The sequence below is a fragment of the Ursus arctos genome, unplaced genomic scaffold (genome assembly GCF_023065955.2).
Source record: "Ursus arctos isolate Adak ecotype North America unplaced genomic scaffold, UrsArc2.0 scaffold_4, whole genome shotgun sequence".
Classification (NCBI taxonomy): domain Eukaryota; kingdom Metazoa; phylum Chordata; class Mammalia; order Carnivora; family Ursidae; genus Ursus; species Ursus arctos.
Window position 1 is genome coordinate 79,551,999 of NW_026623056.1, and position 18,390 is coordinate 79,570,388.

Below are 18,390 nucleotides of genomic sequence, written 5' to 3' on the forward strand. Positions count from 1 at the left end.
GGCAGGAGGACAGCTGAGCTCACTGCAGGCAGTTATGCAGGAACGCAGAATTCCCCATCCTGGGACGCCACCATCTTCAACAGGAACTTCCAAGGTTGGGGGATGACCCGTGGGCGGTTTTTATGGGCTGGTTTTATAAGTGACTTCCTTCACTCCCTCCTTAATTACATTGGCCAGAACGCTGACACACGACCCCAACCTAATTGCCAAGTTTGCAGAATTAACCCAGCCATCTCAGGAAAGAGAGGAGCTGAAAGGACAAGGCAGAGCACTGGCAGCTCTTGCTCTCTGGGGAGAGTTGTCAGTCTTCGCTCTCCATGACTCAGCTCTGCCTTGTCTGTTCTTCCCCGGGGCCACATTTGACATAGGTCTTACCTGGTGCCACTGCCACACACAGCACATAACCTCTAAGTCACCATGAAGAAGGACAAGAGAATGGAGGGTCACCCACGGGAGGTTTTTATGGGCAAGTTCTGGAAGTAGCATCTATGACTTCTGTTCACTTTCCAATAGTTACAACATCTTGGGGGTGAGAAATTTTGCCATCAGCTTCCTGCTCAACCAAGAGCTCTTCTAAGGCACATTCAAGAGTCACAAGGTGGGTTTTTTTTTTTTTTTTTTGGAGGGGGGGGTAGGCACTGGGTTTCTTTGACAGTAGATTTCCTCAAAAACTTAGTAGGTTTCTGATACATTTGCCAATCACTATATCCAGTTTCCTTGCTCCTAGGAACATCGGAGACTCGGGGTTCTTCTATTTTGTACCATCACCACGTTCAGCTTTTAACTTAACATGGTTAGGGAAAAAAAGAATGGTGGATTATGCATGGGAGATTTTTATGAACCAGTCCTGGAAATAGCTTAAGTCACTTCACATTCCATTGGCCAATTTTCAGTCAGATGTGACCAATATAGTTGAACTGTATGCCCAAGAAGTAGAGATGATTCTTTCCCCAACTAATTGTATGAGGCAAGTTTAACCTTAATAACAAAACCAGATAAGGATTGTATAAAAAAGGAAACTTGCCACCAGTCACATCAACGTAGAGGAAAAATATAATAAAATTTCAACAAACTAAGTCTAGCAGTATATATAAAACAGATGATACACCATGACCAAGTTGAGTTTTTCCCAGGAGTATAAGTATGGCTTAATAGAAAAAACTATAAATTCCATTTATCATTCTAATAGATTAAAGGGGGAAAAACACATTATCACCTCAACAGATGTGGAAAAACATTTTTAAGATTTAATACAGTTAGAAAACTAGGATGAGTAAGAACTTCCTTAACCTGATATGACCTGTATACCAAAAACTATGGTGAATATTTTTAAGGAAAAACCCTGGAAACATCCAGCATCTCCTTTAAAAATCACGACAAAGATGCCACCTATCACCACTCTTATTCAATATTTCCACTGGAAGTTCTAGCCAGCAAAATAAGAAGAATAAATGAAAAAGGATAGGAAAGGTTGAACAAAATTGAGATTATTCGCAGATGATATGATCATTTACCAAGAAAACTCCAAAGAGCTACAGAGAAAATATTAGCGATAATAAAGAGCTCAGGAAAGTGGTTGCCTATAAGATCAATATTCAAAAGTCCATTTGTATTTCTATGCACTAGACCCCCAAAAGAATAAAAATGTGCTTTAATAAAACCATTCACAATGAAAACACACTTACTCCCCGTGAAGTGAATCTAACCTCTGCACAAGACTAGCATGCATACATTTTTAAAATATGATTAAAAGACGTTTTAAAGACCTAAACAAATGGAGAGTTACTCAAGAATGTTCAAGAACAGGAAGACTGGGGCGCCTGGGTGGCTCAGTCGTTAAGCGTCTGCCTTCAGCTCAGGTCATGATCCCAGAGTCCCGGATCGAGTCCCACATCAGGCTCCCTGCTCAGATGGGGAGGCGGGGTGTCTGCTTCTCCCTCTGACCCTCACCCCACTTGTGCTCTCTCTCAAATAAATGAATAAAATCTAAAAAAAAAAAGAATAGGAAGACTCGGTATATTTGATACCAATTCTTCCTGTAGATACAGTACTATTCCAGTCAAAATCCCAAGAGGGTGGGGGGCCTGTGGGTCAGTCAGTTAAGTGTCTGCATTCAGCTCAGGTCATGATCCCAGAGTTCCAGAATCGAGCCCCACGTTGGGCTCCCTGCTCAGCGGGGAGTCTGCTTCTCCCTCTTCCTCTGCTCCTTCTCTCTCTCTCTCTCTCAAATAAATAAAATCTTAAAAAAAAAAAAAATCCCAAGAAGGTTTTTCCTGGAACTAGAACAAATGGCCAAGAACTAGCAATACACTCTCAGTAAGAACATGGAGGAGCTTGAACCACACAGATGTCCAAGATTATTCAACAATAATAATTAAGACAGTTTTCTTATTGGCCCAAAGATAAACAAATTGAAACAGAATAGAAAACCCATAAAGCAACGTGCATACATATAGATACTGATGATGGAGATGACCCTGCAGATGAAATGGAATATTCTGTAACTAGTACTGGTACAAGTGACTGTCAGTTCACAACCTCAGGAGTTCCCCAGGTAAAATGAGAAACTGGCCCCCATACACAGAGGGAAGGAAGAGACCGAAGAAAGAGGCCGCCCGCTCCGGATTGGTGGGTGGCAGGTTTAATAAACAGGGAAAGTCACAGACAAGGCTTATTTTGGGCAGCAGGAGGATGAATAGATCTCAGCACCCACCCACCAGAATCTTACACGTTTGCATAGAGGCCTTAACAGGGTTCAGCCACATACACCATCTTGATGGTCTCAACCACACATTGCTCTCTCAAAGCCGTGTCTTTGAAAATGGCTCCAGCTGTGGCAACAGTGGGCAGAACACACATTCCAAGGAAAGGAAAGGGGGTAAGGAGCCCTCCCTTGCCAGGGTGCAGCTAGTGGGTCACAAGCTGTCACATCTTTTTCTTTCTTTCTTTCTTTCTTTCTTTCTTTCTTTCTTTCTTTCTTTCTTTCTTTCTTTCAGAGAGAGAGAGAGAGCACATGCATGCTGGGGGGAGGGGCAGAGGGAGAGGGACAGAGAATCTCAAGCAGACTCCCTGCTGAGCACAGAGCCTGATCTCATGTCCCTGAAATCATGACCTGAGCCAAAACCAAGAGTCAGACACTTAACTCACCCACCCAGGTGCCCCAGTGGCAGTCACATCTTTCCTGATGACCTTCTCCAACAGTCTTTCTCCCTCAATCACTAATGTGGATTAAAGATTAAAATGAGAAAACTGAACTTTTTGAGTTTTAGAAAATACATAGGTGAATATCTTTAATGATATCAGGGCACAAAAGCATCTCTATAAACTATGAAAAAATACATGTATTAAAGGAAAAGACTGATCATACATTAATAGTACAGAGTTTTCTTCCTCAAAAGACACCATATAAAGAAAATGAAGAAACAAGTTTGCAACATGTATAGACCTTCATAGCCAGAACAAATAGAGAATTCTTAGCAAATCAACAAGTAGAAAAGCATCAGTAAAAATCCAATATAAATATGATTAAATGACAACAGAGAAAAAACTTACCTTATTACCATAATATTACTATATTATTAGGAAAATGCAAATCATGACTCAAAGGAGTTATCATTTTAGAAAACTAAGCAGTCTAACAATTCCAAGTATCAGTGAAGATAGGCAGTAAGGTAACTCTTCCTGCTGATAGAGGGCAAACTGGCTCAGCCTTTCTGCAAAGCAATTTGGCATTATCAAGTAAAGTGAAAGATAATTATACTGTATTGTCTAGAAACTCCACTTCTAGATACTGATACTAGAACACCAAGAGGCATATAAAAAAAGCTTTAACATTAGCCATAATAAGAAAACCTGGAAGCAACCTAAAATTCATTGACCAAAGAATGGATAAATTAATAGTGGAATATATCAGTGAAAATAAGTGAATTATTCATCAACATAAATTGCACAAAATGTTGAACAGAAAACTCAAGTTGGAACATTTATAAAAGGATATTTAATAGTAAAAAGTTCATTTATGTATTGCTTAGAGATATACACATACATATGGTGGGCAGAATGATGTCCATGCCCTACCTATGCCCTGGAACCTGTGGATATGTTCCATTACATGGGGACATTACAGATGTAATTAAAGATATAGACCTTAACATAGGGAGACTATCTAAGGTTACCTTGGTGGACCAAATCTAATCACGTGAGCCCTTGAAGGCAGAGAACTTGCTCCAGTGGATTGAATTAGAGCAATGCACACACGGGGTACGAGGCTTCAAACATTGTTATTTTTTTTTTAAGCTGACTGGCGGCTACATTAGTGTCCATGTTTTCATTACAGGTAACTATTCTGCATAACAAAGTACCATCACCCCCACCCCCAAATGGCAGCGTAAAACAACAAACTTTTATTTTGGAGGGTCAGAAATTTGGGAGGTTATCTGGGTGGTTCAGGCTCAGGGTCTCTGGGGTTACAATAAAGTGGTCAGCTAAGGCCATAGTTATGTCAAGACTCAAATAGGGATTGATGATCCACTTCTAAGATCACTCATACGGCTATTAGCAGAATTTAGTTCCTTGGCAATGGGCTTCTCCATAAGGCTGCTCACAGCATGGATTCTCCCAGAGAAAGGATCTGAGAGCCAGAGACCAAGATGGAAGCTGTCATCTCCTATAGCTTGATCTCAGAAGTAACATAACATCACCCTGCTGCATTCTCTTGCCCAGGGGAAGCCCCCCGAAGTCTCAACCCGTTACAACATCAGCTCAGCATCTGGAACTCATCATCTTGTTTCTAACCTACAGCACCCAATGGCTCTGCTCTCTCTTTTTAAGATTTTATTCCCAAGCAATCTCCACACACAACATGAAGCTTGAACCCACAGCCCCAAGATCAAGAGTCGCATGCTCCGTGGTCTGAGCCAGCCAGGTGCCTTACCTAATGGCCCTATTCTATGTAAGGTAGCAGACAGCTGATGTGCAAATCATCATAAATACTCTCCAGTGGAGGACGTGAGATGCAGTGACCAGCACGTTAACAAGACACCAGTGTAGAGTGGGGCTAAAAACGCAGGTCTAGGAGCGTATGAGACCCCTCAGGTGTCATTCCTTAACTACAGCAAATGCACCAACTCCTTATCTGTGGACCTGTGAGCTAAAGAGACATAAGGTCCACCTCACCCACACCCAACCTACGATGTTGGGCCAGGCATACAGTAAGTGCTGTGGGTATTGCTGTTCAAAAGGAGAGAAAATGGGAGACACAAAGGGGTCACTGGTCCATAGCAATTCTGAAATTCAGTCAAGCAACTGTTGGGCTTGGTCCTACTGCAGCCCAGAACCGACTCGCTATGGCTCTCGGTCCCCTCATCGAAGTTCTTGGTTTGTCCTCTGATTTCTTTCATCACTAAAGTAGCACGGGATTGCCTCTGAGTAGTTTTCTCAGGCTGGGTCCTGCTTTATAGATGTCTAGAGGTCCAAAATGTCTTTTCCTTTTGTATGTCCTGTCCTCCTCAGTTCAAACTATTAACACTGGTATAGGCCTCTTTAAAATGTTTTGGGGTTAATTCCATTAGCGTTGCGACGCACATCGATCTCTTCAGGATAACTTCATTACCTTGGCTTGTGCTGAGATGTCTTGGGGTAATGTCTTTAAACTTCCAGGAGGCCCTATTGTTTGAGTCTGTGAGGCACATTCATGAAATCTTTAGAGGGCCTTTATTGTGACCGAACATGACCTGAGGCACCACCTTGGCTTCTGAGGTCATAGACAAGGATTTCATGGTCATACCTGTGGCTTCATCATCAGGCCATGGTTTCCTGAGCATGCCCTGAATTTGATTTTTCTTCGAAATGGCCCAGTGAAAACAACTTAAGCTGAGCTTCACCATCATCCTCAGAAATCTCTAAACTCCGACCACATTGGCTTAGCTCACTGGCAGAGGCAGTGGGATTGGCAAGAAAACCTCATGCATGAAGTAAAGAATGGGGAAAGAGAGGGACAGAGGTGCGAGCTCTCTGCGGTCACCGGGGAGGCTTGCTGTTGTCTCAACTTCTGTGGGCACTAGGGGCGTGCGTGTGCAAACGTGCCATGACAACTTTCTGGGAGTGGATTATCACACGAAGGCCCACCGGCTCTGGTCAGCCAGCACTAAGGAGGGAAAACTCCAGGACGCTGCAGTGTGGAGAATGGAAAGGGTCTGAGCTTTTACCCTGCTTGAAGCTAACTGGTCAGTCTGACAGTGTCACTGTTGGCAGAAGAAAGCTTCTGGGTCAGAGACAAGGAACTTTACTACTCAGCACAGAGATTTGTGTGAGCATCAGCGTATGTTCATCCGTTTCTCCTGGCCCCCGAGTCCTACGGGAGCAACATGAACAGACCCCGACAAAACCCTGACACACACAGGGGTTTGCATCCTCGGAGAGAAACCCTGAACTCAGGGAACCCTAATTTTTTATTCTGGGCATTAAGCATGACTTTCCTTTGCTGTGGAGAGACACTAGGTTTTGAGACTGAAGAGTAAGAATGCCTGCTCTTTGCTCTAGAAGTGTCTTCTCTTTGCTTTGGAGACACTATCCCTATCTTCCAAGGACGTTCACTCTACACATATTCTTGAAAATATAACCTAGAGCGAAGGGCAGTTTGTGCCTTGCTTGGGAGACATGAAGAAATGTTTACAAGAGACCAAACTGCATCTTTAGCCAAGTGGGGGAAAGACACCAGGGACTGGGAGCAGTGGCTGTACGTGCCTGGTGAGACGCAGCAGTGAGTGTCACAGTGTGGGCAAGAGTCCTGGAGACAGCGTCTCTCTGGCTCAGAGGCTATTTCCCCAGCGTGGCCCTGCCACGATAGGGTAATGGTAGGGATTCTGGAAGGATAGGTCCAATCTTATTCTTCAAGTCAAATGACACCACGACTAGGGCTACACCAAGCAGCTAATTCAAATGGGTAGAGATTAGGGAAATGGAACTGTTTACCATTGCCAGAATTCAGGACACATCGGTGAGACTCCTGAAGCTTGGCAGCCCTACTAGAGCCTTCGGTTGCAGCTTCAGGGTGCTCTTCGTGTTCTACTGATCTAGCTCAAGGGCTGGAAAACCACAGCTCACAAGCCAGATCTGGCCCACCACCTGTTTTTGTAAATGCAATTGTATTGGGCCATACCCATGCTCACTCGTTTGCTGTTGTGATATGTTGGCAGAGTTGAACAGTTGCCCGAAAGCTTAAAATATATACTGTTCGGCCTTTTCCAGAAAGTTTGCCAACCTGTTTTTGGTACTCAGGATGAAAATAGAGCAATGCTTCTCAACTCTTGCCGCACACTATAATTGCCTGAATAGATTTCAAAATACAGTGATGCCAGGAGCCCCGTCATAGACCGCTGAATAAGTGTCTTGGAGAATGAGAGCTGACAATTGGTATCTTTTCCAAACTCCCCACGTGACTCTAATATGCAGCTAGGACTGACAACCACAGGAGTACAGGCTTGGGGAAGGGAGGCTCATATCCTTCACAGGTGCAGTGAAAAAGGCAGAAGTCTGGGCAGCGCCCCTGTCTCAGAATAAAGGAAAAGGGGGCACTACAGTGTTGAGGACTGGACTAGCCCTGAACTGGCCCCAAGGAAACCACCTTGGACCCAAGAGGAAAGCCTGAACCAATGGCCATTAGGTCCCTTGCTTTGCTGCCTGCTGAGCATCTCACCATAATTCACACACGAGTCAGAGAACTGACAGCTGGCGCCTGGCTCTGTTCCCAGGAGGGACGCAAACCTGGGCTGACGGGCGAAGTCAGACCTTCAGCACCTGGGGATCCTATTCTGTTTCAGGTGCAGGTGATCGTTAATGGCGTGTGCCACAGCTGCAGGTGCTGGTAATGAAGACTCCGAAAGCGATGATGTAGACTTTGAGAGCTGGTCATAAAAAGCATTACAGCTTCAGTCTGACTGTCTTGGATCACTCACTCTGGAGGAATCCGACACCATGTTCGTGGGGACACTCAAGTGGCCCCGTGGAGACGTTCATGTAGCGAGGGAGCATCTCCTGCCCACAGCCAAGTGACTGAATCATGGGGAGGAGGAGCCTCCAACCCCAGTCAAGCCTTCACACGACGACTGCAGAGACAGCCAACATCCTGACCGCAATTTCATGACAGAACCACCCACGTGAGCCAGCCTCAAATCCCTGACCTACAGAAACTGTCCGGTAGTACACGGGTGTTGTTTTGAACTTCGACGTTAGGGGCGGTTTGTTACACAGTAATGGGTAACTAATAAAACCAGCAAACCAAACAGGTTTATATTCAGTGTTGAACTTTTCAACTTCATTCATAACATGCACAATATTGTTAGATGTTGAATCTTCAACAGAATGAATACCCAAAAAAGTTTATTCAGTTCCTTGAACTGAATTTTTAAAATTTTGAACCAATTTTGGCATTGACTTAAATTGATTTCTTTTGATGCATCTGAGGACATTAATATAAAACTGTCATCATTTATCTCCAAAGTTCTGCTAATGAAACACATCAATAATTATAGCCTTGTTTTTCATATGTGAAATAAGAAAAACTGGAAATTATTTTAGAATAATCACTTGAATTACCTAAATGAAAAGTCATGCTTCAAAAAGTAATATATAAATGTGCTTTCTGCAGTAGCATGTGATAAACAACGGTCTTTGAACAGTCACGTTAAAATAATTAGTGATTTCGGAAGTAGATGGGGCTGTGTATTTAGTGACTCTGCTAAGTGCCGGTATTTCCCTGGCTCCTACAGTGTATATGAAATGCTATTTTCTTTCATTAGTTTTCTAAGTTTAAACAAATGTAGTCAAAATTTAGAGGACTTAGAATAAGCTTTGATGCCGTTGTAGGACACTTAGAGTGAATTACAGCATGGGCTCCAAGTCCCCAATGTATCTAAAACCCAATTTATGATAGGCAGCAAAGAGGAAAAAAATGCATTGTTCTGCTGAAGTATATTGGTTAATATCAGCATGTGTTTATAGTGTTCAGTTAGTATAAAGAGTGTGTGTGTCCATAAATTAACCACAGGCTATTTGATAGCGTATCACCGTTTGGATGTAATCCTAAAGTATATAGTTACCTCAACCAATTTGAAATTCAGTTCTCTTTTACAGCTTTCTTAAATTAAAAAGAACATTATTTTTGGCCTAACACTCCTCCATCAAAATCTGTATGTGCAGTATGTCCATTGTGGGGATTTTAAAATTATGTCCACAAATTCTTTGACACTCATCCCTCCAAAAGGTGGAGCCTACTTCTGCACCCCGAGTGGGCTTAGTGATTCCCATCTAGGGATGACCCATGCCAGGGGGAAAACAGTTAACTACGATGAAACAGAAATCATAACCACAATGAAGTATATGTAGAAATTTATTTCAAAAAGTGAAAATAAAAGGGATAGCCAAAATGCTTCCTATATTAACAAACAATAAAAAACTGCTCACTTTTAGATAACTGGTCAAATTAACAATCATATTGAAAATTATGAGATGGAAAAGCACCACATGTGAACTCTTGTGAAATACAGTTCGAGAAGTATGTAGAGAGAAATACACTCCCCCAAATGCATCCATCAGAAACAAACAAAAAATAGACAAAATAAGGAAATATTCAACCCAGCAAGTTACAAAAAGGATAAGAATAAACTATCAGAAAGTATAAAGAAATAATAGAAGAAAGTAATAAGCCAAGATGGAGGAATTCATCCCAAAAGAAAAAAAAATTAATAAAACATAAGAGAATCTGAGGAGTTAAAAACAAAAACACGTTCTCCGGAAAGATTAACTAGATAGACGTCTAATAAAGTAGAAAGAAAAAGAGAAATGAGGCACAAATATTAGGGATGAAAAGATCATATTTGCAAATAGAGTATAAATGTTTAAAAAATCATAAGAAAATACCGTGAGTAACTTTATAGCAATAAATTTGAAAACAGATGAAATGGATAATTTCCTTAAAAAATAAAACTTACTAACTTGTGAAAAATAGAACACTTTAAACGGTCTATGACATTTAAAGCCATTGATTAGTTGAGTATCTGCCCATTCTACCCTTGCCCCATAAAATAAAAGCACCAGGTGATTTTATAGGTGATTTTTACCAAACATTCAAGAATCCTAACTCTTTTTATGATACTAGTATATCATTGATAGCAAAACCAAATGGAAACAATATAAGAAAATTATAGGTCAATCTCACTTATGAATATAAATAAGTACAAGAAAGATCGTAAGTTGATTTTATTTGTGAACAAGGATGCAAAATTTGAAAAAAATATTTGTAAAACTCGCAAGTATTACTAGTAATAATGGCACTGATCATGACGAAGTAGGGTTTATCCCAAGAATGCAAGAATGGTTCAACATTAGAAAATCTATTTATGTAATCCACCTCAAGGACTGAGGAAGGAAAAACAACAACTTGTCATTTAAATAGAGTAGAAAAAGCATTTGATAAAACTCATCATCCATTCATGACTTTAAAATATAAGCAAAGAACAGAAAGATACTTCCTAATAGAGTATTATGTGCCCAGACCTATACATGTGGATCACATCTGGTACTTAAAATAGTCCATCTTAAAGCTCATCAAGAAACAAGGAAGACTGTTTATTAAGAGGTCTCGCCAGCACAGTAAGATGAGAAAAAAGACGTGACCTTCTGCAGGCACTGTCCTCAGAGCTACCTGCAAGCTGTGACAAAGCTCCACGTTATAGAGGCACAAGGAGCTGTTAAATTAAGGACTTAATGTAATTAATGAGTTAAAAATGTAATTAATTGTAATCTTGTAACAACTACAAAACCATTTCTAGTAAGACAGGTCAAAACGTATATTCTTTTGTTGCTAGAAAAGGTACCTTTCACTTCCTAAAGACTGTCCGTTTTGTTATTAGGAATGAAGCTCTGACAACACAGAGTTCTGTCTGATTTCTCTCTCTTTTCCCGCAATGGCTAGAATGCTAACCACAGAGCCTCTGGGAGATCGGACCCAAGCAGTAAAGCAGTTTCTTCAACATTTCTAGCACCATAACTTGACTGGATCCCCTAGAAGAGAGTCTGACATGAACAGCATGTCAGACCAAATCTCAAGAAGCATTTTTTAAATCTTTGTAAAACTATCGATAAAGATCTGCCTGTGTGGGTCTCGTATGGGAACTGGACAGCCCACCTTACACTGAGCATCTGCCAGAACAGGATCTTCAAACTTTATTGCTTGCATTCCTCTAAACACATTTTGGGAAAATATGTACCACTTCACATTATTTTTTAAATTGATAACTAACATTTGCCATCATAAATTTAAATAAGTTTAAGATCATTTCCAGTGGCATTTTAAACTTACATTTTTAAAAAATGTTATATCATTCTTTTAAATGTATCTAATAGAATCTAAATACAATAGCAATTTGATTCCCACCATCATCGTATCATCTGTGGTCACACCACCCTCGGTGTGACCGATCTCATCTGATACCATCATCAATATAATAATACAAGGACAAACTCTTCAACAGTCAGACATTTAACATCATTCATTGGGTCAGTACTTTTATTCCACTTTACTCACAGAATTATACCATATTTTAGTGTTTAAAATATTTTTATTTACCCCCTATAATACTGTTCTGTAACAAAATATGAATATAAGCTGAAATTTTAAAAAATTAGTTTCCTGTGACCAGACTATAGGTATTAAAAACACATTTTTCTAAGTTATTAAGTAACTACTAGAACACAAATGATAAAAACATAAGAGAAAAAAGAATAAAACAACAACACAGCAAATCTAAGACACATATGGTTTATGGTGAAAATTGAGTAGAAAGGAGAGGAAGAATGGAGCAAAAGTGCTATTTGAAGAGTTCATGCCTCAGAATTTTCCAAAAAATGACTAAAGACATCAAATCACAGATTCAAGTGGTTTTACAATCCCAAACAAAAAAATCCACACCTAGAGACATCACAGTAAAACTGTCTAAGTCCAAAAACAAAGAGAAAATCAAAGCAGCTGGGGAAGGGTACGGTGAGGGATCCATTCCTTACAAGGATTAATAAAACTCTTGATTCTTTGCAACAGACACAGTGAACTCCAGAAGATGCAAGACACTGTCCCGGGATGAAAGACAAAGACTGCCAAAGACGCGGGAAGAGTGGAGATCGATACAAATCGATACAAAGAGTACCTATGACAAACACAAACTAATACACAGGCTTATATGGCAATAATGTCTTGTGGGTTTTAACATATAAAGAAACACTTGAAAGCAATAGTACAAAAAAACAACAGTATTGAAGTTATCCTACGATCCTTGAATTGTCCTCCAGGAAGTGGTTAAAGTGTTAATTTATATGAGATATTAAGTCAATATGAATTGTTATAAATGCTACAATAACCTTGAATAATAAACCACACAAATTTTATTTATAAAGTTAATAGAAGGATATGAGGATAAAAAATACTCATGAAGACTATGGGTGCCTGGGAAACAAACACAACCTCATGAGTCCAAAAGAAGACAAAAAAGAACACAAAAGCAACGAGACGATTAGAAAACTATGAAACTTATCTATGATTATATTATATATATATATTATATAAAGGAGCTAAACATTATTATTAAAAAACAAAGATTGTTAGACTGGATAGAGAACACTGACATTTTAAAGGCATATGCAACTCTAGAAAACTATGGTCATCCAGGTTTGCAAATACTGACTAACATTAGGAAAGACAACAGCACTCACACGCGTATCAGAACAGCTGTAACAGACACTGTTGGTTGTCCTTCCGTATCTGTTCTCCCCACCTTCTTCGGCAACAGAACTCCTCACTTTTAGCTGGACATAGGGCTACCAGGAATAAAGATATTTTCCAGCTGCTCTTGAAGCGAGGGATTGACACGAGAAAAACTTCTTGCCGAAGGATGCAAGTGTGTGTTGTGTGTGACTTGTGAAGGGTACCCTTACAGCAAGCGAGCACGCTCATCTTGCTTCCTTTGTGCTGACCGTGCAGTGCACAGCCCAGCTGCAGCTTGCCTGAGCTGTCAACCCGGACCACGAAGTGGAAAAGCAGTGTGAGAACAGTGAAGCAGCAACTCAGAAACCTAGGTCCAGGTACATACATAAGAAACCTGGGTCTGTCATGATTACGGAGCTTTCATAACAGCCCTGAACTGCTTACATCTGGACTTCATTTACAAAAGAGAGAAATTTCTTGTTTAAGAAATTTGCTTTGGAATTTTTGTCAGTCAGAGCGAAAACTAATTAATATTGAATTCTCAAGAACTCCCCCCCCCAAATTAAAGAACATTAACATCCCTCTAAAAAGTAGATCTTGGTCTAGTATCCAAAAATATATATATATATATATATTATATTATATTATATTATATTATATTATATTATATTATATTATATTAAAATATAATATATATATATTTAAAGTCTTATAACTCAACAAAAATTAAAAAAAAATAAAGTATTTATATAGCTATCTCTTCAGAGAAGATACACAAATGGCCAACAAACACATGAAAAGATGCACATCATTAATCAGAGAAATTCACGTCAAAACCACAATGAGATACCACTTCACATCCACTAGGATGGCTACGACTGGGAAAAAAACAAAACAGTAAGTGTTGGTGAGGATGTGAAGATTTTGGAGCCCTCGTACACTGCTGAGAATATAAAATGTGGCAGCTGCTATGGAAAACAGTTTTGTTTCCTCAAAAAGTTAAAAATAGAACCACCAGCAATTCTGCTCCTATGTACATACCCCAAAGACCTGAAAACATGTACTCATAAAAATACTTGCACATGACTGTTCACAGACACACTGTTCACAGCAGCAAAAAGAAACAATTCAAATGTCCATCAAGAGATGAGCGGATAATAAGTATACATATGCTATGGAATATTATTGAGCCATAAAAAGGAATGAGGTACTGATACCTGCTACAATGTGGATGAGCCTTGAAAACATGCCAAGTAAAAGAAAGCAGAACGTTGTATAGGTAAATCCACAGAGACAGAAAGTAGATTGGCGGTTACCAGGGGGAGGGTGGGAGATTAAGGAGTAACTGTTAAATGTACTAAATGCCACTAAGCTGTCTATTTAAAAATGGTGGTTATGTGAATTTCACTTCATCTTTTAAAAAGTAAATCTAGCAAAACTTATGAACCAAAGTTGTTAGATTAGCAGACCCCCACGCTAAATACCCTGCTGAGCCCGAGGTCTTTTTACAAGGAACTTTTATAGAACAAAAAGACAAATTCATGGAGAGGTTCAAGCATTCCATCACAAATATACAAAATTTTTGCTTCCAATTTTAAAACAGAGAATAATTGGGTTGGAAGACCTTAAGGATAAGATCTAGCAAAGCCAAAAGAGCCACCCAGTTGCACCAGATGAAACCTAACATGGGCACTTATCAAATTCTTTCATCAAACAACTCAGTACAGTGAGGACAAACTAGCCATAATAATAAAAGCAAGCAAGGGAGGGGGCACACTTGGAGAGCAGAGGATATGGCTATCCAAGGAAAATCCTGGAACAGTGGAGAAGAGGACTACTTAGCTCCTCTTCAAGATTAATTATAAAAGCTATTTTTCAAATTTAAAAAATTTTGTGTAGAATTAACACAGAAAAGTAGGCCAATGGAACAGAATACAGAGTCCAGAAACCAATCTGCACATGCAAGGAGACGTGGTAATATAAGAGTTAGTAGGGAATGGGCTAATGTATTATTTAATAAAAGATGTTATGAGAACTGGCTATCAATACGGGGTAGGATTTCAACCTTACAACAATCACAAAATTTAATTTGAGGTGAATTAGGCATATTTTGAAATTTATAACTTTTGAAGCAAGATAGAATTTTTTAGACTTCAGGGAAGGACTAAATTTTTAAAACCTAACACAAAAAGGGCTCAAACATAAAGGAAAAGGATGATAAATTTGACTAAATTTAAGTGCAAAATTCTATATAATTAATGACGACCGCAGACCACGTTAAAGCCAACCCACACACTAAAAGCAGCCATGTAACAGAGAAAAGTAGGCATACAAATAAATTCACAATGACCAATAAGTATATCAAATGAAGCTAAGGTTCTTGGTAGCCAGGGAAATGTGAATTAAAACAAAAAGCTACTATCTCACAGTTCTGACTAGAAAAATTTAAAAATCTGAGATGACTAACTATTGGTGATGAGGCAAGAACTCTCTTACCTTACTGTTGGCAGTGCAAACTTGCACACCACTTTGGAGAGCAATTTGACAAGATCTAAAGTCACAGACTATGCGTATCAACTACCCCAAAATCCATTTGGGGGCATGTGTCCAGAATATCTAGGACAACTGCATGAGAGAATGTTATCAAGGATGCACACTTGCAGCACTACTCAAAACAGCAAAAAATCTTAAGTGAAATGACCATTATTGGGGGAATTGGCAAGTTAACTACTATACTAAACAGCAGTTATGTTGAGTGAAAAAGCAAGTTACAAAAGATTACACACAATAGGCTATCGCAAATAAAAAAATTTTTAAGCTGCTATATATTATTTATGGATACAAACACATGGTGAAGTATAAAATCTTAAGGAGGAAAAAGAGTCACACCAACTTCAGAACAGTAGGTTAGCTCTAGGGAGGGAAAGAGGAGATGGCATCAGGGAGGAGTACAAAAGAGGAACATTTTATTTCTTTAAAAATCAGAAGCAAATATGGCAAAATAGTTTGTGAAGAGTACAAGGGCATTTATATTATTATTATTACTCTGTATATTTGAAATATTTTATAATTAAAAAGAATCTTAATGGGCACATATGGTATAACAATCAAATAATATTAATCATTCACACCACAAAAACTTATCAAATAATAACATTAATTATTTAAGCCACAGACTTATGTACATACATTAGACCATGTGATAAGTAAGAGTTAAAAATAAATTCTAAAAATTTGCAATTTACATTAGGGTTTTAAATGAATAATTTTGCTAATGGGCTTTGAATCTCATGCAATTTTTACTGTCCTTCTGCTAGAATTTTAAGGGATGCTCTGCGGCGTCGTTAACGCTATATAAATAAAACCTTAATCAATGATATTCTGAATTTCGGTCTTATTTTGGAAAGCTTTTTCTTTAGCATATAAACAGTAACAAGTTTTACATTTATATTTACAAGTCTCAAAGAAGTGTTTAGAGTCCTAAGTATGAAGAGTAGGTATTTCACTTAATTACAGTGTTTCACCAAGAACCTGATGCCCTAGATACTAATGTGGAAAAACAATGCTCCATTATTCCCTTTTCTGTTCTACTTGAGGTTTGGGTCAGAAGCCAAGAAGTACCAATACTGGAAAAGTTATGAACAAGGTCTTATTATAAAACCATTATTAGAGGAAAAGTGTGTAACGTTCACATGGAGTAACACAATCCTTTGGGATTACTATGTCAGAGAGACACACAGAAAGAGAGTATTTTAAGAAAGGGGTTAAGAAGAGGTAGTAGAATTTTGCTATCTGTTCTCCACTGACTGACTCCTTGAGTCTCAAGGCTATAAGGTAATAAACACTAGGGAGAAAAATCCAAGAGACAGACAAAACTGGGTAGGATACTGCATCTACAAATTCAATTCAAGACATCTGTAACTCACGCATAATACTTCACTCTCAACTACGATACTCTGACCACATTCATTCTATTTCAATAATAACCATTTTACCCAGTTGATGGTAAGCAGTGATTTTATTTAACATGACTTGCTTTTTGCCAATTAAACATTTGCAACAGAGATGATTAGCTGATCTTTCAAGTAAACTTGCTATTAGATATGCTAATATTTCCCATATAATGGAAGACTGCAATAAAATTATTCTAAGTTCCAAACTTTCACACTTTTATAACCTGGGCACAATTTTTTAAAGGGTAACAGTGCTGTGGCAAACGGCAGGTATTCACCTATTCCACTGTAGCCCATTATACTGAATTTTACTTAGTACTAAAATTATTAACTTGTACTTCTAAAGGCTGGAAAAAATAAGATGCCCCAAATCTCTAATTTAGTGTAACTTTGGCCAGTAAGAATAGCAAAATTTGCTTACAAAATTAAAGCCTCCTATGACATTTTAAAATTTTTGTTTTTTCCACCAGTCTTAAGTTTCAGAAATACTTACTTATTTCTTCCCTCTTGATAGAGGGGTAACTACCACTCTGCTTCACGAATGAAATAATCTAATTGTTTCTCTCAAATTCTTACCCTCTAGAGACTCACTCAAACTGTGTAGTAAATTCACTGACAAGTCTGCATTTCAAATTTCACTAATACATGGAAATTCTTCCACAGCAAAAGGTCAGTGCCGTGAATTTAATTTTCTGAATTTCATAACCCTTGATTAATGGAGACACCTTAAAGTTCAATTTACACTCTTTTATATAGGATTTCAGAGCATGCTTCAAATAGCTTACGATAAGCTATATTAATAGCTTAGCCTCATTTTTATCATTAAAATAATCTACAAATATCAGAATACTAATTAATTTTGTTGTCACAACTAATAAATAAGTCTTAAAATATCTGTAGATATAAATCAACCCTCTCAATTCATTTGCCTCACTTGGACTCTTCTAGAACATAGATCAACAAACTAAATGGGCTTTTTACTCTAATACAGTTGTACAGTGATTTCACAAATTCCAATTCTGTAATTTAGGGGTTTTCCATATTTATTTTTAAATATACAAAAAGATTAAACTATTAATATAAATATTTTCTCTCAAATATGTAATAGTTTTATGTAAAAGAAAAGGTTTCCAAACATTTACAAAGCAATCTAAAGATAAGTAAACCTGATTTTAGGATTATTACATTAACCAAAATCATTTTCCAGAGAAGGTCCTATTTAAAAGTAATGCTCACTGGCCTCCTCCCATCCACACTTGAAGATGGATCCAGATCCACAGTCTTTGCTTGATTTACTTTGGGGATCACTTCCAACGGAAGGAAAAAAATTCAGAAGAAGGTCTCACGACAGAGTGGACAAGTGGATTTGTTGCTAGATGTAAACCATTTGTACTGAAAGAGAAAAGGTTTTCAATGTGAAAAGAACCTTTTAAAGCTGTCATTTTACATATACATACAACTTAACAATGATTAAGTGGAAAAGGGAGAATATCAAAATTTTAGCTTCCTCCATTCATCTCCAAAATCAGCCCAACTCAGTATTATTTCCCAAGGCTACAGGACGACTCCTTCTCCCTAGGTTCACACATCCAGCCACTAAGACGTATCAGGAAGACCTCCCTATGAAGCAACTGTACGCTGGGCGGCTTTCTTTTCAATATGATATTTAAAAGGAGTAAAAAG

At 38.6% G+C, this 18,390-nt stretch overlaps 2 protein-coding genes across 5 annotated transcripts in view; one reads left to right on the plus strand and one right to left on the minus strand.

Annotated features, from left to right (window-relative positions):
- The window catches only part of N6AMT1 (N-6 adenine-specific DNA methyltransferase 1), a 40,179-nt gene extending 24,046 nt beyond the window's left edge, over positions 1-16,133 (plus strand). For 2 of the 3 annotated variants that reach the window (XM_057306504.1, XM_057306502.1), the window contains exons 7-8: positions 514-598; positions 12,095-12,178. In XM_057306504.1, the coding sequence (XP_057162487.1) occupies positions 514-577 (64 nt within the window). In that variant the 3' untranslated portion in view covers positions 578-598; positions 12,095-12,178. Of the gene's footprint in view, positions 1-513; positions 599-12,094 lie in introns of all 3 variants that reach the window. The other variant, XM_057306503.1, reaches the window with a different exon arrangement.
- LTN1 (listerin E3 ubiquitin protein ligase 1) overlaps positions 15,704-18,390 on the minus strand; it is a 65,274-nt gene continuing 62,587 nt past the window's right edge. For both annotated transcript variants that reach the window (XM_026516744.4, XM_026516669.4), the window contains exon 30: positions 15,704-18,099. In XM_026516744.4, the coding sequence (XP_026372529.3) occupies positions 18,037-18,099 (63 nt within the window). In that variant the 3' untranslated portion in view covers positions 15,704-18,036. The remainder of the gene's footprint in view (positions 18,100-18,390) is intronic.